This window comes from Misgurnus anguillicaudatus, chromosome 8, assembly GCF_027580225.2.
Source record: "Misgurnus anguillicaudatus chromosome 8, ASM2758022v2, whole genome shotgun sequence".
In the NCBI taxonomy this organism is placed as follows: domain Eukaryota; kingdom Metazoa; phylum Chordata; class Actinopteri; order Cypriniformes; family Cobitidae; genus Misgurnus; species Misgurnus anguillicaudatus.
Window position 1 is genome coordinate 23,219,370 of NC_073344.2, and position 17,073 is coordinate 23,236,442.

Here is a 17,073-nt window from a genome sequence, read left to right on the forward strand (position 1 = left end):
CCTCCATTTTGTTCACACACACGCACAGCAGAGAAAGAGAACGCGCCCTTCATGGGGGTTTAGCGTGTGATGAGATGGCCCGTTGTCTTCTGGAGCGTGGAGAGGTGGATTTAGGAGGTATCGATCTGAATCTCGACTGTATGAAGAAATCAATGCAGGGGTTTTAGACACGGGGAGCACCCTCGCCCCACAGCCGTCTCCTTCATTCGGTCCTGCCCCACCATGCCGTGCGGGGGACTGCTCAGCTGTAAGAGCAACCGTAAACTCCTCGCAGTCTGGGAAATTTCATCCGATTTATATAGACCGTGCAATCATTTACAATTATGTTCTCGGGTGGAGGCCTTCTTACTAAAGCGACTCTCGAGAAGGTGCACATGTGGTGTAAGTGGCAGTTACTAAAGCTGGTGGTGAGGGATACAAATCAAGCAATAAGACACGACTGCAGGTGCCATGACAAATCCTTATGGCAATTGAAAAGATGATGCTAATACTATCGCAAAGTGACACGCTTTGAGAAAGAAAGAACTTTAATAGTTTGATCTACAGTATTAAAGATACATAGCAATTCGTATGAAAAAATCTTTGTGCGATTTTCCCTTTGCCCCATGACGTTGGCTTTAGGTGTGGGTTTCGTTATTGACAAAAACAACAAATTTTGTCATACAAATAAGCCACCTCATAAAATATAAACTCTTAGCAGCTTTCTTTCTTTCTACATGATTTCTCCTCGACTTTAATATGAACTCTCTTTGCATTTAGCGATTCTTTCGTGTGATAGATCCTGGTGAGAAGTGTCTGAGTATTCAGTAAGACTCGCTCACAGAAGGAGTGCAGAGGAGGTTGAAAGTGTTTCTACCTGGAGGAGAGACACTCCACTGAATTACAGCGACAACTCCAATCAGGATGCTAAAATTACAAAAGCTGAAGGGTCACCACGGCAACCATTCGAGGCAGACAGTAAAGCAGGTGCGACTTCAGTACAAACCAAGCTTAAGTTAAATGCATTTAATATTTTTCATACAATGCTGCGTTCCCTACAACTCGGGTTTAGGATATTCCCCACGTCACCCTGAAAATAATGCCTGGAATGGCGCTCTTTGGCTACTTACATTTTTTGATTTTACTAAATCTTTAGTGATGTACTTTACATTTGTGAAAATGAGTCATATACACCAAGAGCACAGTGTATCCCATAACGCAATGTGCTCAACTTGACCTTACGTTATAAAAAATGAAATATCAGCTGTGCTTTTAACATCTTTCATTATTTAATTAAACTACCAGATATGGCACTTTTACTTGAATTAACATAAAAATGACCACTTTCATAACTAAGATGAAGTAAACTATGAAGTAATTCTTATCGGCTGCGTCCGACATCTCTAAAACTCTGCATTTGAAGGCTTGATGGCATCAATGCACGTCCAAATCCAATGTTTGGTTTACTTCCTGTCTCCTGAGATACCTTTATTGTCCTGTCCCACAATTGTATGCGTGGGTGTACACAGGGAATGTGATTGGTCGAGCATAGTTGAGTCGAAAAAATTAAATGGTGGCCAAGAAAGCGGCTGGAGCACAAATTTATTGTTAATAAGGTTATTTTCACTTTTTACTCCTTTTAATTGCAGTTCTAGAGAGAAATTATTATTGTAGTTATCAAATATGGGATTATCTATCACAAAGGCACTCTCTGTTTATAACAGAATTCCATTATGCTGAGTATGAAGGTTGTCTGAATGCGTTTCCTGAACATGCCTTTAAGCCGACAAAGATATTGCCTCATGAGGCAGCAAGGCAACAAGTCAGCTGCCTTAAGGTATATTCACATTATTAGCGACTTTGTCGCTCGTCTCTTTCAAAAGAGGCGTTTCTAAATCTGGTTGTCATAAAGGAATGAGTACCGTCCACTCCAGTCACTGACGAGAAATGGATTACGTGAACTACACTGCTTCGTTCTCATTAGTAGTCGCTCCCGAAAGTCGCTCAAAATTTGCATAAAGTGAAACATTTCTCAACTTTGTCACATGACTGGACACGCTCCATCCAGTCGCCAATGGTCACTGTCGCTCGTGTTGCAGGAAGTTGCCAAGCTTCCATTGAAAGCAATTAGATCGCGTCGCTCTGCTACTGCTAGTAGCTGCTAGTCTGAATGCAGCTTAAAGGAATAGTCTACTCATTTTCAATATTAAAATATGTTATTACCTTAACGAAGAATTGTTGATACATCCCTCTATCATCTGTGTGCGTGCACGTAAGCGCTGGAGCGCACTGCGACGCTTCGATAGCATTTAGCTTAGCCCCATTCATTCAATGGTACCATTTAGAGATAAAGTTAGAAGTGACCAAACACATCAACGTTTTTCCTGTTTAAGACGAGTAGTTATACGAGCAAGTTTGTTGGTACAAAATAAAACGTAGCGCTTTTCTAAGCGGATTTAAAAGAGGAGCTACATTTTATGGTGTAATAGCACTTTTGGGAGTACTTCGACTCGGCGCAGTAACACCCTCCCTCTCCCATTATGAGAGTGAGAAGGGAAGCGGACTTTTCAGGCGAGTCAAAGTACTCCCAAAAGTGCTATTACGCCATAAAATATAGATCCTCTTTTAAATCCGCTTAGAAAAGCGCTACGTTTTATTTTGTACCACCAAACTTGCTCGTATAACTACTCGTCTTAAATAGGAAAAACGTTGATGTGTTTGGTCACTTCTAACTTTATCTCTAAATGGTACCATTGAATGAATGGGGCTAAGCTAAATGCTATCGAAGCGTCGCAGCGCGTTCCAGCGCTTACGTGCACGCACACAGATGATAGAGGGATGTATCAACAATTCTTAGTTAAGGTAATAACATATTTTAATATTGAAAATGAGTAGACTATTCCTTTAAGGCTGTGTCCAAAACCGCTCATATCTCCTATGTAGTGCACTATTTTTGGCGTACACTATTTTGTAGTGGTGTCCGAAACCTAAGTGAACAACTTAATTCTCTTCATTCGTTCACTACTTTTTTTGAAGGATATTAATAGTAAACACCACAAATTTACATTCATCTACTTTTTTAGTTTGTATGTTATTTTATACTTTTGAAAAAAAAAAAATTGATTTTTTTTTTACAATATAATACACATTTTATTAAATATAATAAATAAACAACAGTAAAAAAAATATGTTGTTTGGTCCTCTTTATTATAGAATAAACATGACAAATGTGACAAACAGTAAGAAAGTAAACGTTAGCGTTTCACAGAACAATCCATAAAGCCACACAGGTGTAAGGATTTATGATTTATCTCTGCGAGATTCTTCCCCATATAGTGGACTCAATTGTCATCCCCTATATAGGGAATAAAGAATAAGTGAACGAGGGAGTGGTTTTAGACACAGCATCAGTTTTCAGACGCAGCCTTCATCTATTGGCTCATGTCACCTGTGGCGTCACGCTGACCACTAATGGCTTGGAGAGGAACTGCAGCTGCTGGCAACTTTACCCTGCAGCCAAGCAACCTCATCTCCACTATAATAAAAACAGTGTTTGAGATAATTGGCTCTTGAAAGAGGAACAAGAGTGCTGCTCTCTCTGCCTTCCCGTCTAAGTGGCTAAGGTCCATTAGCCATTGAATACATTACTGACCTCAGAGGACCATCTTTAAAGACCTTTAATCAAGAAAGTAGAGATATATAAAAACAACATCCCTTTCAGGCACCGTACATTTTACCTTCTTCTTGAGTGTATAGACGTGCATCTGCATTCATTCTTTTTGATATTCACCTCTCACATGTGCTTTCTTGCCATTTATTTGTTGTTACTTTACAAACAACAAATCAATAAATACTGTGGTTAAATACAATGGTAAGTGTATGTGTACCGTACGCAGAGCTGTTTGTTTTTGAATCATGCATGGTAACATTACTGATGTCATACGCCGGTCTGCGTGGCTCAACATAACGTCAAACACACACCCAGTCTTTACTACCACAGATGCTTTTAATGCTACCCAGACATCCAAATGCCGCAATTACCACAATAAATAAATAAACATGATCATCGTTTTTGTGATCGATCATCGATGCCACATTCGAGCAATTGAGTACTCGTGCCCATCCCTACAGTACAGCAATTTTTTTACATTGTAAACTATAACCTTAATGTAATTATAGTAGAAAATGCAGCATATTTTATGCTTTTTTCTAATAATTTAAACATATTCAGTACAAATATACATGAAGTGGTTCGAATATATACGACCCATACTATTACATCATTCTCAATGCATTATGGGAGAAGGCGATCACTGCTGAGCTGTTCAGTTCTTATGGTAACCGCAACTTTTTTAGCATTAAAGACAGGAAGTATTAATTTAATAAAAAATTTTAATTCTGTTGTAATTGATTATATCCGAGCATGTCTACATCCCAAAACATTAACCTAAGTCATGTTGAAACACACACAGACGTGGAACTTGACAAATGCAATGTCAAAAGAATTGCTTCGAAATAATGCGACCCCCCCATCCTTCTTGTTTTATGATGAAAGGATTGATTGATTACAGAATGATGATTATAGCAAATGGCCTGGAAGATGGCTGTCTCTCTCTCTCTCTCTCTCTCACCATAGTAACCCATCTGTAGAGTGCCTCTCCTCTCTCCCGTAATGGCACAGCTATTAGCACTAATGCATTTCAAACATACTGTACTGCTGACACACTGCTGCTGACTCTCTCTCTCTCTCTCTCTCTCTCTCTCTCTCTTATTTTTGGGGCCTATCCTTCTTTCACAGCATCCCTTCAAACACATCTAATCAGATAGACCTTGGTTTCCTTTCAGCTCTTTTAGTTTACATCGATCGATACGAGCGTACCTGTACATGCGTACCTGTCGCAGCTAATGTTTGTGCTCACTACAGGTGTAACTATAGTGAAGCATTCATTTATAATAAACACAGCCATAGGTGCAGATTTCTTTTTCCGCCGGTGGGTGCTCAGCACATCATCACGCAACGCTTAGGTTGCATAGCAACGGCAGACGCTACAGGAGCGCCCAAGCACTTTGTGAAGAAGGAGGAAAGCAGCGCCTTCCACACAATTTTTAAAAGTGAAATGTGAGGCACCCCTTATTCAGCTTATTCATCAAAGCATTGTAGATTTTACAACTCGTGAGATGCACCAATCAGAGAGGCCTCTGAATTTCGAACGCGTTTTATTTAAAATTAATTGAGCGTATCTGTCAAGTGGGTGCTCGGCCATTTTGATGTAATAATTTACAATTATTAGTCTATGCCCATGAATGCATTTGGCCAATTTGTTGCATCAAGATATATTTTATACTCAACCCAGTCTCACGAAATTTCGTTATATAGTCACATAATTTTGTATTACTTTTTGTGATTTTATCATGAATTTCCGCGTTTTTCGTGATCGTATAACGAATTCCTGTTTTTGTGTGATTATCACGTATTGGTTACGCAACTTTTTTTGTCCTATTTTCTTAACATTGTCGCTTCGGTTTAGGGTTAGATTTACATAAAATGACATCCCTACCCAAACCCAACTCTAACCCTAACGCCAGGCAACATATAAAAAAAAAAATGAGAAAAATCGTATAAACCAATGTATAAAGTGACATTCTAATGCAAGCACCAAATCTAACCCTAAACCGAAGCAAAAATGGTTTAAAAATAGAAAAAAGCTGTTGAGTAACCAATACCTGATAATCACACGAAAACAGGAATTCGTTCGATCATGAAAAACGCAGAAATTAGTGATAATATCATGGAAAAAAAACTACGCGACTATATCACGAAACCTTGTGAGACTGGATAGTTGATACTTTATCAGCATTTTACAACACAAGAGCACCTGTTTCAATGCTAAAAACAACGTTATTTGTGTATTTGGTATAATACAATGTTTTTTTGCGTGGGTTGAAAGATTGGCTCACAATGCAATGCTAACAGGAGTTAACTTACAGGCTGTGAGTCCAAGCGGGAGAAATTATAATAATGTCGGTCTTATCTCGGATCATTGTTGCTCTTTAAAGTTAAAAATAGTCACATAACTAGCAAAAATATTACAATTTAATCTGTTTATTATTATTAACCTTATTGTAATTGTTGTGATTGGTATTATTGTGATATATATATATATTAGGGTTTGACTTTGATGTGCACATTAGTTTAAGTTATGCTGCAGTAGTAAGCACACAAACAAGTTGACACAGATTTTCCATAAACGTCCTACAATAAATCACAAAATAAAATAAATGGCAGTTCTTTCGTTATCTGATCATTACGCAGACAAAATAAAAACTCAAATAAAATTGAAGCTAGCTACAACAAACCCAGAGAAACACAAGTAACGTGCACGAAATGGAGAATCATTATACCCTTTCAATTTCAAGACTGACGTTGTTGAAATCAATGGTGCTTGACAGGCAACTGTGTGTTCTTATCTTGTTATTTAAGAGATTTACACATCTAAATCTGACAAAGTCCTGCTTTATTCTACCTAACAGTTTCTTTTCGACCGTGTTAAATACAGTATTACAGTACACAGCAAACAATACCAGCGCTGCGCTAACAACCCGAGTCGAGGGACTTGTAGTCTTTTGGTAGTCGTTGCGCTGACTGCACCGGTTTAAACCAGACAATCGCATTAATCAGCCAAGAAATAACTCTCAAACCAATTGTGACAGAGAGGCCGGCTTAAATGACCTTGAGAAATAAGACGCAATAAAAGAATTTAACGACTATTTCACACGCTATTGCATTCAAATGGATTTAAAAGGCCGGCGCACGCTGCTGCCATTACAGCCTGAGCCCGGAGAGCTCGAAACCAGACATGACAAACAGATCTTTCAGACAAAGCGGCCACAACACATATAAAACCACAACACCACAAATCACACTATCAGTAATATTAATAAAAACAAGAAATGAATGACCATTCACATTTAATAAGATTTACCTTTCATTACAAAGTTTGTAAACTTTAAAGGGTCATGAGTTGTGTTGCACATCACAGAAGCATCAATGTTAGCATCTTATAATTTTGACAGTTGGAGTTTTTTTGCCTTCTGGGTATAAAATCTACATTGTGATGCGATGATGCATCGGCGTCTCATAATTATATACAGGGTTCCCACACCTTAGTTACCTTCAAATTCAAGGACGTTTCAAGGACTTTCCAGGTCCAATACCCTCAAATTCAAGGACTAAATGTGGGGACACATTTCAAGCGAGGTTACATTGTGTTACCTATTAAGATACATTGTTACAGTTCTCTTTCGAGGGAACCCGCGCTGCGTTACTGCGATGACACTTTTGGGAAGCCTCCAGGGGTAAGTGCGTCTGAATGGTGAGGCTTAACAACAAAGACAGGGTGACGTAGGAGCCAGGAGGTATATCGATATCTGAAATATTGCCAAAGACGGCATTACAGGGACGCAGAAAGTATGGCAAGGGAGAAGCAGCGTCTCGTTCCCTTCTCATGGAACAACAGTTACATACGTAACCCGAGACGTTTTCATGTGTTAAACACAACCATGCAAAAAAAAAAACATTTTGTTATGAATCATTATTCGCATACAGAAAATATATAAGCATTTAAAGTGAATAGTAGTGATATTATCCTACACTACACAGAGAATAATATGGATTTTTTCCAGAAACTTCTTGAATAAAATAGATTCAAGCACTTTTTTGTTTTGTAATGGGTCTTTCTTAAAAATAAAAAATAAAGATTTATGCACTTCAGGTTCGGGTTAAAAGGGATTCGGGTCTTTTCGGGTCGGGTAAACTTGTTTGGAAATGTTGACCATATCGTCTAGCCCTACTATAGGCAGACGGTTGGCCATCAACTACCAACACGTGCATGTCAACTATTTTTTGGGGGGGAAATTTCGAGAATTGGAGACAGCGGACTTTGTTCTTGCTCACGTAGGCTGTTTGCGTCTAGGCAAGGAGTTTTACTTGGCTTTCATTTTAATTAAATATTCATTATATTAATTTTAGTTTTATTTCAAAACTGAACTATACATTACAACCCATAATTGACTAACAAAAACCCAGTATTGGGTTATTTTATTGTTCTCTACAATATTTATCCATCATAGATTAAAACAACGCAGCATTTTTTTGATGCATCCAAAGGCAATACATACATTCAATAATTTGTGCAAAAAATACACTGATATTTGATTAATTGTTAATACATTTTATGATAGCTCTACATTTTTATTAGCACATTAAGATCCCACACATAGAAATGTACTGCATAGTAGAAATAAATGGCAGCCATTAACACCGCCACTCTAAACAGTTTATGTAAAGTGGCTCGTGCACCATTATGACATTGAGAATACACACACGTTCAGTGGAGACAGGTAAAGGACAGATGCCGAGGACTTTCCGAACAGATGAGCTGTGTGCTTATCTATCACACCTGTCATGATAATTAAGTGTGTATGGCATCCGCGATGTCTGGCCATCAGGAGAAGCGCACCGGGGTAAAGTAATGGTGACTTGCACGATGAAGTACGAGCTGCCTCCCCGGTCGCTACGGCAACAGCAGCCGGGTATTCTGGGAATCTGGGCCGATGATGTCACCTCCGTTAGCACAAAGCACAGATGGACTGAGGCAGGTACCGAACAAGAGGTTCATAAACACACGCAGACGGGCAGGTGTTCGTGTTGCAGCGCAGTTGGTCATGCATACATAAACATGCTTTTGCGGAAATACACTTGAGCACACAAAAAAAGTGTTGACGTAATAAAAGTCGTTTAATAATTGACTTATATACAAACACTATTGTCTAGTGAATGCATTTTAAGATTTACAAGCTCTTAGTTTAGTTGGTAGAGCACTGCATTAGCAACAAAAAGGTTAAGGGGTTTGAACCACAGTGAACACACATACTGATAAAATGTTTAAAGGATTAGTCCATTTTCTTAAAAACAAAATCCAGATAATTTACTCAGCACCATGTCATCCAAAATGTTGATGTCTTTCTTTGTTCATTCGAGAAGAAATTGTGTTTTTTTAGGAAAACATTCACAGATTTTTCTAATTTTAATGGACTTTAATGGACCCCAACACTTAACAGTTTAAAATTGCAGTTTCAAAGGACTCTAAACAATCCCAAACGAGGCATAAGGCTTATCTAGCGAAACGATTGTCATTTTTGACAAAAAAATAAAAAATATGCACTTTTAATCCACAACTTCTTTTCTTCATCCGGCTGTATGAAGAACCAGCGAGACCTCACGTAATTGCGTAATGCTGTTGAAAGGTCACGTGTTACAAATATTAAACGCACATTTGCATAACATTTTAAACAATAAACTGACACAAAGACATTAATTAGTATCATTCAACATACAACAACGTCGGATTGGCTCGCATTCGTCATCCGTGACCCCTTGATGTCATGACGTATTGCGTAAGGTCACGCTGACCAGACATGACCAGAGATAGACAAGAAGTTGTGGTTTAAAAGTGCATATTTTTTATTATTCTTGTCAAAAATGACAATCGTTTCGCTAGATAAGACTCTTATGCCTCGTTTGAGATCGTTTAGAGTCCTTTGAAACTGCAATTTTAAACTGCATTAAAACTGTTACGTGTTGGGGTCCATTAAACTCCATTAAAATGAGAAAAATCCTGGAATGTTTTCCTCAAAAAACATAATTTCTTCTCTACTGAACAAAGAAAGACATCAACATTTTGGATGACATGGTGGTGAGTAAATTATCTGGAATTTTTTAAGAAAATGGACTTCTTTAAATAACATATTAGATGAATGTGTGACAAAGCAGTTGTAAATAACGTTTTGGATCCAGTTTTTTCATAAATTGGGTTATTGCGTCTAGTGAATAATCTAGTGGATAATCGCGGTATTGCAGATTAACATAAAAATTCTTCAGAAACACGTTTTTTTTATGCAAATGTATTCTCTTAACTCTTTCCCTGCCAGTGTTTTTTTTTTTTAAGTTGCCAGCCAGCGGCAGCATTTTTCAAGTTTAAAGGATTAGTCCATTTTCTTAAAAAAAAATAGATAATTTACTAATGCTTTAACTTGAATGCACCGAAAGTCACTTTGGATAAAGGTGTTTGGCAAATGCATAAATGTACTGCAAAAAAGTTCAAAGATGTATTTGTAAATGTATAGTTTTTATAAAAAATATGATGTATTTAATAAGTTGCATTGTTGGGTTATTTTCATCTCATGGTTGAGTAAAATATAGACAAACCAAACCACTGGTTTAATTAAATGAATGTAAAAAATGTTTATATTTGACCCAAACATGTGTTGTAAAAAAACAGTATTTAATATACCGATTTGTTTTAAATATGTGTGATTTTACATGCTGCATTCATGCTCTTATCACTCTTATTTTGCATGATCTGTGTGACATAAAAACCTGTCTCTCTATTTCCTTCACCCGTTGCTTAAAGACTCGTTCGCTGGTGCGTTCCTAATGTGCTAAAGAGCATGCAGATCTAATCGAATTACGCCAAGAAACAAATCTAAAATCGGCGAACGGAGAGAACCTCATTGAAGGACAAACTGTATCCCAGCATGCTCTCCTTGAAGCCCCTCCCCTCTCTCTATCGACTCTCCTGTGAAGTTTGTGAATTGGTTTGGCCCCTACAGTTCTTCATTACCTGCCCTAATTATAAAGGCAAATGAAATCAGCTCGCAATACATTATTAATGTCCGTATGCCATTAGGATTCAATTGCAGTATTTGCAACAATATGATATTTTCAAACTGTTTTCACGCCTGATTAGAAGCGAGGACAGATAAGAGGAGGTGCGAGAGGAAGAGAGAGAGAGATAGTGAAAGAGGAAGGTGAGAGAGGAGGAAGAAAGGCGTGAGTGACAGAAAGAGAGCGAGAGAAAGAGAGAGAGGCCATATATTAAACTCTTAGTGAATGAAAAGCAGAATAACCAACAGCACTGAGGCGAAATCTTGAATTAAAAATGAGTTGAGATGGACCAAGCATGTTAAATGTGCCGTACTGACCTCTAACATAACGAAAAACCTGAAAACAAAGACCGCAGTAACACTGTTCTGATGTTTTAATAACCAAAACCATCAGAAGATAAACAAAGAAACATTTCCCAGTTCTTTCTACGCTTTTTTAAGATTTAAATGTACCTGTATGTACTTGTGTATGCATGCATAAAATATTATCTAAGTTTTATCAGTGAATGGATGCACCGAAGCCCTGCTGCGGTTGCCGCATGCATGATGGACGTCAGCCTTCATCCTCGAACACCCCATCGACTTCAGTGGCTAAGCAGGCATGAATAGAGATGGGCTCGCTCAGTTAGGAGGTCTCATAATTATTAGTTTTAGAGTCTTTTCTCAAATATCCCGCGGGAGCAACTGGGTTAAAAATCCATTTGTGGGAAGTGTAGCATGACAGAAATCACAGTCTCCCTGGAGACAGCCAACTTCGAAACAGCAGTGTGTGTGCTTCATGTGTGCGTCCTGCTATATATATATATATATATATATATATATATATATATATATATATATATATATATAATAGATGACTTTTGCCTTGTTAAATCGAAAATATTTTATATAGGCATGTCATTCGATTTCAATGCTATAGGTCACCAACCCCAGCACTTCACCAACAAAAAATGTTTTAGAGGTGACCAGGTTTTATTTATGTTTTTTGTGACACATATGAGATAAATGTTTTTTATGGACAGTATTACTGTGCTTCCATTACATAGGTAGGTACTGTAGCTCAAACCAAGTCTTCATGTATGACTTATTTACTTAGCAATTTTTAATGCAAAAGTTAGCACAGACTTGCTTACACAAGTTACACAGCAGTCAGTTCATTTATAACTTTAAAAACTTTGATAGATTTTGACTGTCAAATACCAGTTTGACATCTCATGAAGTTACTTTGATATTAAGAAGTGTAAGAAATGTAAAGAAACGTCAGAATTAATTGAATTCAAATGTCAAACGTGAGCTTGCCCTTATCTTCTCTTTTTTCATGACAACATAATCTAAACTTTTTTGGAGAAATGTTAAAAGTAAAAGTTGGATCAACCAAAAAAAAAACTTAAGATTTAAGGTGAAATTTTTTTAAAAAAAGACTTCAATTTTAGGTAACACCTATGATCTTTAAACATTTTGTCCGTGGCACGACTTTCTTCTTTGTTTCATTTTATGCACTGTTTTCTCATAGATTTTTTTCCTATTTTTTCCATTGTCGCTTGGAGTTGGGGTTAGAACGACTTTTTTGTTACATTTCAGACATCCTAACCCAAACCCCAACTCCAAATTAACCCCAAGCGAAAATAGTTTTAAAAGCAGAAGAAAAACATGTAGAAACCAATACATAAAATCACCCCCAAACCCGAAATCTAACCCCAACCGACAATGATTTAAAAATATGAAAACACAATGAGAAAACAAAATATAAAATGACATGAAAAAGAAAGTCGTGCAATGGACACGAAAAACTATTTATAGAAATTTGTGCTGAGCAACACGAAAAAAACATTCGTGCTCAATGGCATGAAAAAAGTGGAAAATCATGTTCATGAACATGAATAAATGTATCAAATATTTTGTGACTATAAAACGACTTGCCTTAAGATTGTGTTGGATGGTAATGGCAGACATATTAGTGACTGATTCTTTGTTTTTCAAAATATGAATTAAAACGTGAAGGTATAAAGTCTAAAAAGTAACATTTTAATTAATGCAAAAAGTTTAAAACCACTATATCTATTCTTTACAACACTTAAACATTTTTATAATCATATGCAGAGAGTATAAATGTACATATATCTTGAACTTTCGGCACACACCTACACAAATGACAAACATTTCTACTTTTGAAAAGGTCACTTAATAAAAACTCTGCAGCAGTAATTACTTCTGTTCCACAGGCGCTGACTGAAAGTAATTCTTACATTGTTCTCATACTCTGATTATTAAGTTGAGTGAGATTGTAACCTCAGATCTCACTTTAAGATGTTTTGTTCAGAAGTCATTAATTCCTGCACTTTTCATTTAGTCGTCATGATATTCAGACAGCTTCAGACATTGGACTTACTTTAATTCCATCTTGCCATGAATGTTCTCTCTGGATGTCCTCAGCCTCTCTGGCCAGCCGCTGAAAGACAGAAAAGATTTGAGGTTAAAGCAATTATGGGTAATGGGACAAAAATTACTTTGAATAGAGATAAATAAAATCACTGCCTCGTGTAGCACTGGAAAAACGATTTAATCTAGTTAATCTATTTAACTCAGAAACAAATGCTTACATAAGGAGTTACATTTATGCATTTGGCAGACACTTTTATCTAAACCGACTTCCAGTGCATTTAAGCAATACATTTAATCAGGATATGTGTTCCCTGGGATTTAACCCATGACCTTTGCGTCGCTAACGCAAGCTCTACCAGTTAAAGGCGGAGTCCATGATGTTTGAAAGCCAATGTTGATATTTGAAATCACCTAAACAAACACGCCCCTACCCCAATAGAATCTGGACCTTCTGTTGATAGACCCGCCCACACATACGCAACCCGGCATTTGATTTGATTGGCTATAAATGTGTTTTGGTAGTCGGCCCGTCTCCTTTTCCAACGCGTTTTTCAAACATCGTGGACTCCGCCTTTAAGGAACACTTTAATAGTCGACATGCAAACCAGAAGAAAATGCTGGGTTATTTTCAACCCAGTATTGGGTCAAAAGGGACAAACCCAACCTGTTGGGTTGTAATTTAACCTACAGTATGCTAGGTTGTTTTCTCAAAAAGAAACATTTTCTGAGATAATGTAACCTAGCGTCTGAGTTTCTCACTTTTTGACCCAACACTGGGTTTAAAATACCCCAGCAAATACAAAAAAGCAAAAAGTAACATGGCAGGTTTACATTCTATCCAAAATCCTTCCTAAAACTGCATGCAACGTTTATTTATTTACTTCAAGGGGAAACGGCAAAAAGGTTTACAATAAAAAATACTTTAGACGGGACTACATCTTGATTGCAACTAATCTCATAAAAAATACTTTATGTGTTGTTTTTAACAAAACATAAGTTTTCTCCTGACACAGTTGTCAGAACACGTGGGCAGCTCAGCATGTCATACATTCATTATATGCGTCACCATCTCAACAGTGTGAGCCCACTCCTCTGCACTAATGGTGATATTTCACTTCAAACCTTTCTCAGCATGTCAACGTTTCTCAGACAGCATTTCTTTCTGATGTGCTGCAGAAATATACATTCATGTACTGATTTGCATACAGCAAATCAATTTGCATACTTATATGGTACTATGCAAGACAAGTTTGTTCTCTGCAGATAGTACGTATATACTGCAGTATACAGCAGAGTAAAAACACCAAAATGGTAAATCCTATAAAGTAATTAATTTAATTGCAAATATGCTTTTAGTATGTACTGTAGTATAACCATACGTCAGTTTTGATCACGTAGCAACCTTCCAGTCTCTCTTTTGAATGCTGACTACAAGAAACATGTTGCTAAGGGAAGTCAATCTTATAGAGCCTCTGTGTTAAAATGGCCAACTTAAAGGAATATTCCATTTTCTTAAAAGAAAAATCCAGATAATTTACTCACCACCATGTCATCCAAAATATTGATGTCTTTCTTTGTTCAGTCCAGAAGAAATTATGTTTTTTGAAGAAAACATTGCAGAATTTTTCTAATTTTAATGGACTTTAATAGAACCCAACATTTAATACTTAACTCAAAACGTAACGTTTTTTTTCAACGGAGTTTCAAAGGACTATAACAATCCCAAACGAGGTATAAGGGTCTTATCTAGCGAAACGATTGTCATTTTTGACAAGAAAAATAAAAAATATATACTTTTAAACCACAATTTTTCGTCAAGGTCCGGTCCAGCCCGATCTAACGTAAATGCGTAGTGACGTAGGGAGGTCACGTGTTACATATATAAAACGCACATTTGCGGACCATTGTAAACAATAAACTGACACAAAGACATTAATTAGTATCAGTTGGCATACAACAACGTCGGAACGGTCCTCTTTCTCAACACATGTAAACACTGGGGCGGAGTTTCGCGTTCGTCCTCTGTGACCTCTTGGCGTGATGACGTATTGCGGTGACGTAGTGGGGTCAGCTGGCGCATCACGACCGGATCTACACGACAAAGAGTTGTGCTTTGAGGGTGTATGTTTGTTGTTTTTGTTGTCGAAGATGACGGTCGTTTTGCTGGATGGGACCCTTGTGCCTCGTTTGGGATTGTTTGTGGTCCTTTGAAACTCCGTTGTAAAAAACTGTTAAGTATTGAATTAAGTATTAAATGTTGGGTTCTATTAAAGTCCATTAAAATTAGAAAAATTCTGCAATGTTTTCTTCAAAAAACATAATTTATTCTCGACTGAACAAAGAAAGACATCAACATTTTGGATGACATGGTGGTGAGTAAATTATCTGGATTTTTCTTTTAAGAAAATGGACTAATCCTTTAAGAGCAGAAATAATATGTTTACAGCCTGGTACAAAAAGAGTTTTGGTCGATATTAGGGATGCACCGAATCCAGATTTTTTAGGTTCGGCCGAATCCCGAATCCACCGTTTAAGATTCGGCCGAATCCGAAACCGAATACGGAATCCTACTCGCATCCTTATCCCATTAACACAGTAAAACACATTAATGAAGTAAACAACGTCCACAGCAGTGTATTTTTCATTTTATTTAATTTTAACTGTACATTATGCCAGGATGACAAGTTGGAAAAACTATTTTGACAATTACCATAAGCCTATGCATAATGAAAGCGATGCGTTGCGACACGCTCGTTTTTCCAATAAGCAAGCAGCTCCGCGCTGAAAACTATATTTAACTTTGAGTGAGAAGCTCCGCTCATCAATGTCAGTTTTCACACGGCCATCCAATTACAGTGGAGGAGGGGCGGGACATTACAGTACCACAGCAACCAACCGGCTCACAGCTGAAGCATCACAGCTACCAAGCGCTCGGCTGAAAAACAGCTGGCATTTGGCGTCCTCAAGGCGTTTTCAGCCGTGTTTAAAAGTTTTGGTCTGTCCAGCTCCTAAGGCTCACCGAAAGAAAAAGCTCATCTCCACGTCAGCACCCGATGTGTGTAATCAACGGCCGCGTGACGTCGACCAGCGTAGTGCAAGCCAAGGGTTCGGTTCGGTGGAAAAAAAATCTGGGATTCGGCCGAACCCGAACCCCTGCAAAAAGCCCAGTATTCGGCCGAATCCGAATCCTGGATTTGGTGCATCCCTAGTCGATATAGCTAATTTTGTCGAGCTAGGCGGGCATGGCTTCAGCAACCTGCCACCTCATCTCCACCCACATTCCACCTCTTCGGGCACTTCCGGTTATCTGGAAGTGACGTGCTGTGACGTTCTACCCAGATGAACGCTCCGCCCACTTTGGGCTTCAAAAATGCTCTTCAGAAACCTATGGTTGATGTCACTCATATTTGCGCATATGCATTAATATTTGAATTTTCTTTCCAAGATTTGTACATTTAAAAACTGCTGTTTTACAACCCAGGTCCAGTGGGTATTATTTGCTGAAAAATATTGCTTTAATGCACTTTTTTAAAAACCAGAACGCCATCCAGACACAACAGATGATGTACTGCATAAAATGTTAAAGCATTATGATATGCATTATGCACTAATCCCGATCTTGCTATATATTTAGGAAGAATGAATACAAACTAGGATTAGATTTCAATCCAACACATTGCAGAGTAAACATTATGGTGTGTTTAACTGGTTGCGTTTGATAGCTTTAAAATGTTAAAAGTCTGTACTTAACTCTTTCCCGCCATTGACGAGTTATCTCGTCAATTAAGAGAAAACGCTTCCCAGCCAATGACGAGAATTTCCGGCTTTCCGCAATACCGCTATTATCCACTCCCGCAACTTATACAACCTGGAAGTAACTGTGACGGATGTCAGCATTAATGCCCCCTGTGCACAACCCTCACATCACCCATATATTAGCAAGACTACATTTCCCATAATTCCCGCTGATTACGCACCAGCTACACC

General features: G+C 37.8%; 1 protein-coding gene across 2 annotated transcripts in view; it reads right to left on the minus strand.

The window, feature by feature from the left end:
* cacna2d2a (calcium channel, voltage-dependent, alpha 2/delta subunit 2a) overlaps positions 1–17,073 on the minus strand; it is a 256,533-nt gene that overhangs the window by 145,454 nt on the left and 94,006 nt on the right. For both annotated transcript variants that reach the window (XM_055213696.2, XM_055213695.2), the window contains exon 4: positions 13,094–13,153. In XM_055213696.2, coding sequence (XP_055069671.2) covers positions 13,094–13,153 — 60 coding nt within the window. The remainder of the gene's footprint in view (positions 1–13,093; positions 13,154–17,073) is intronic.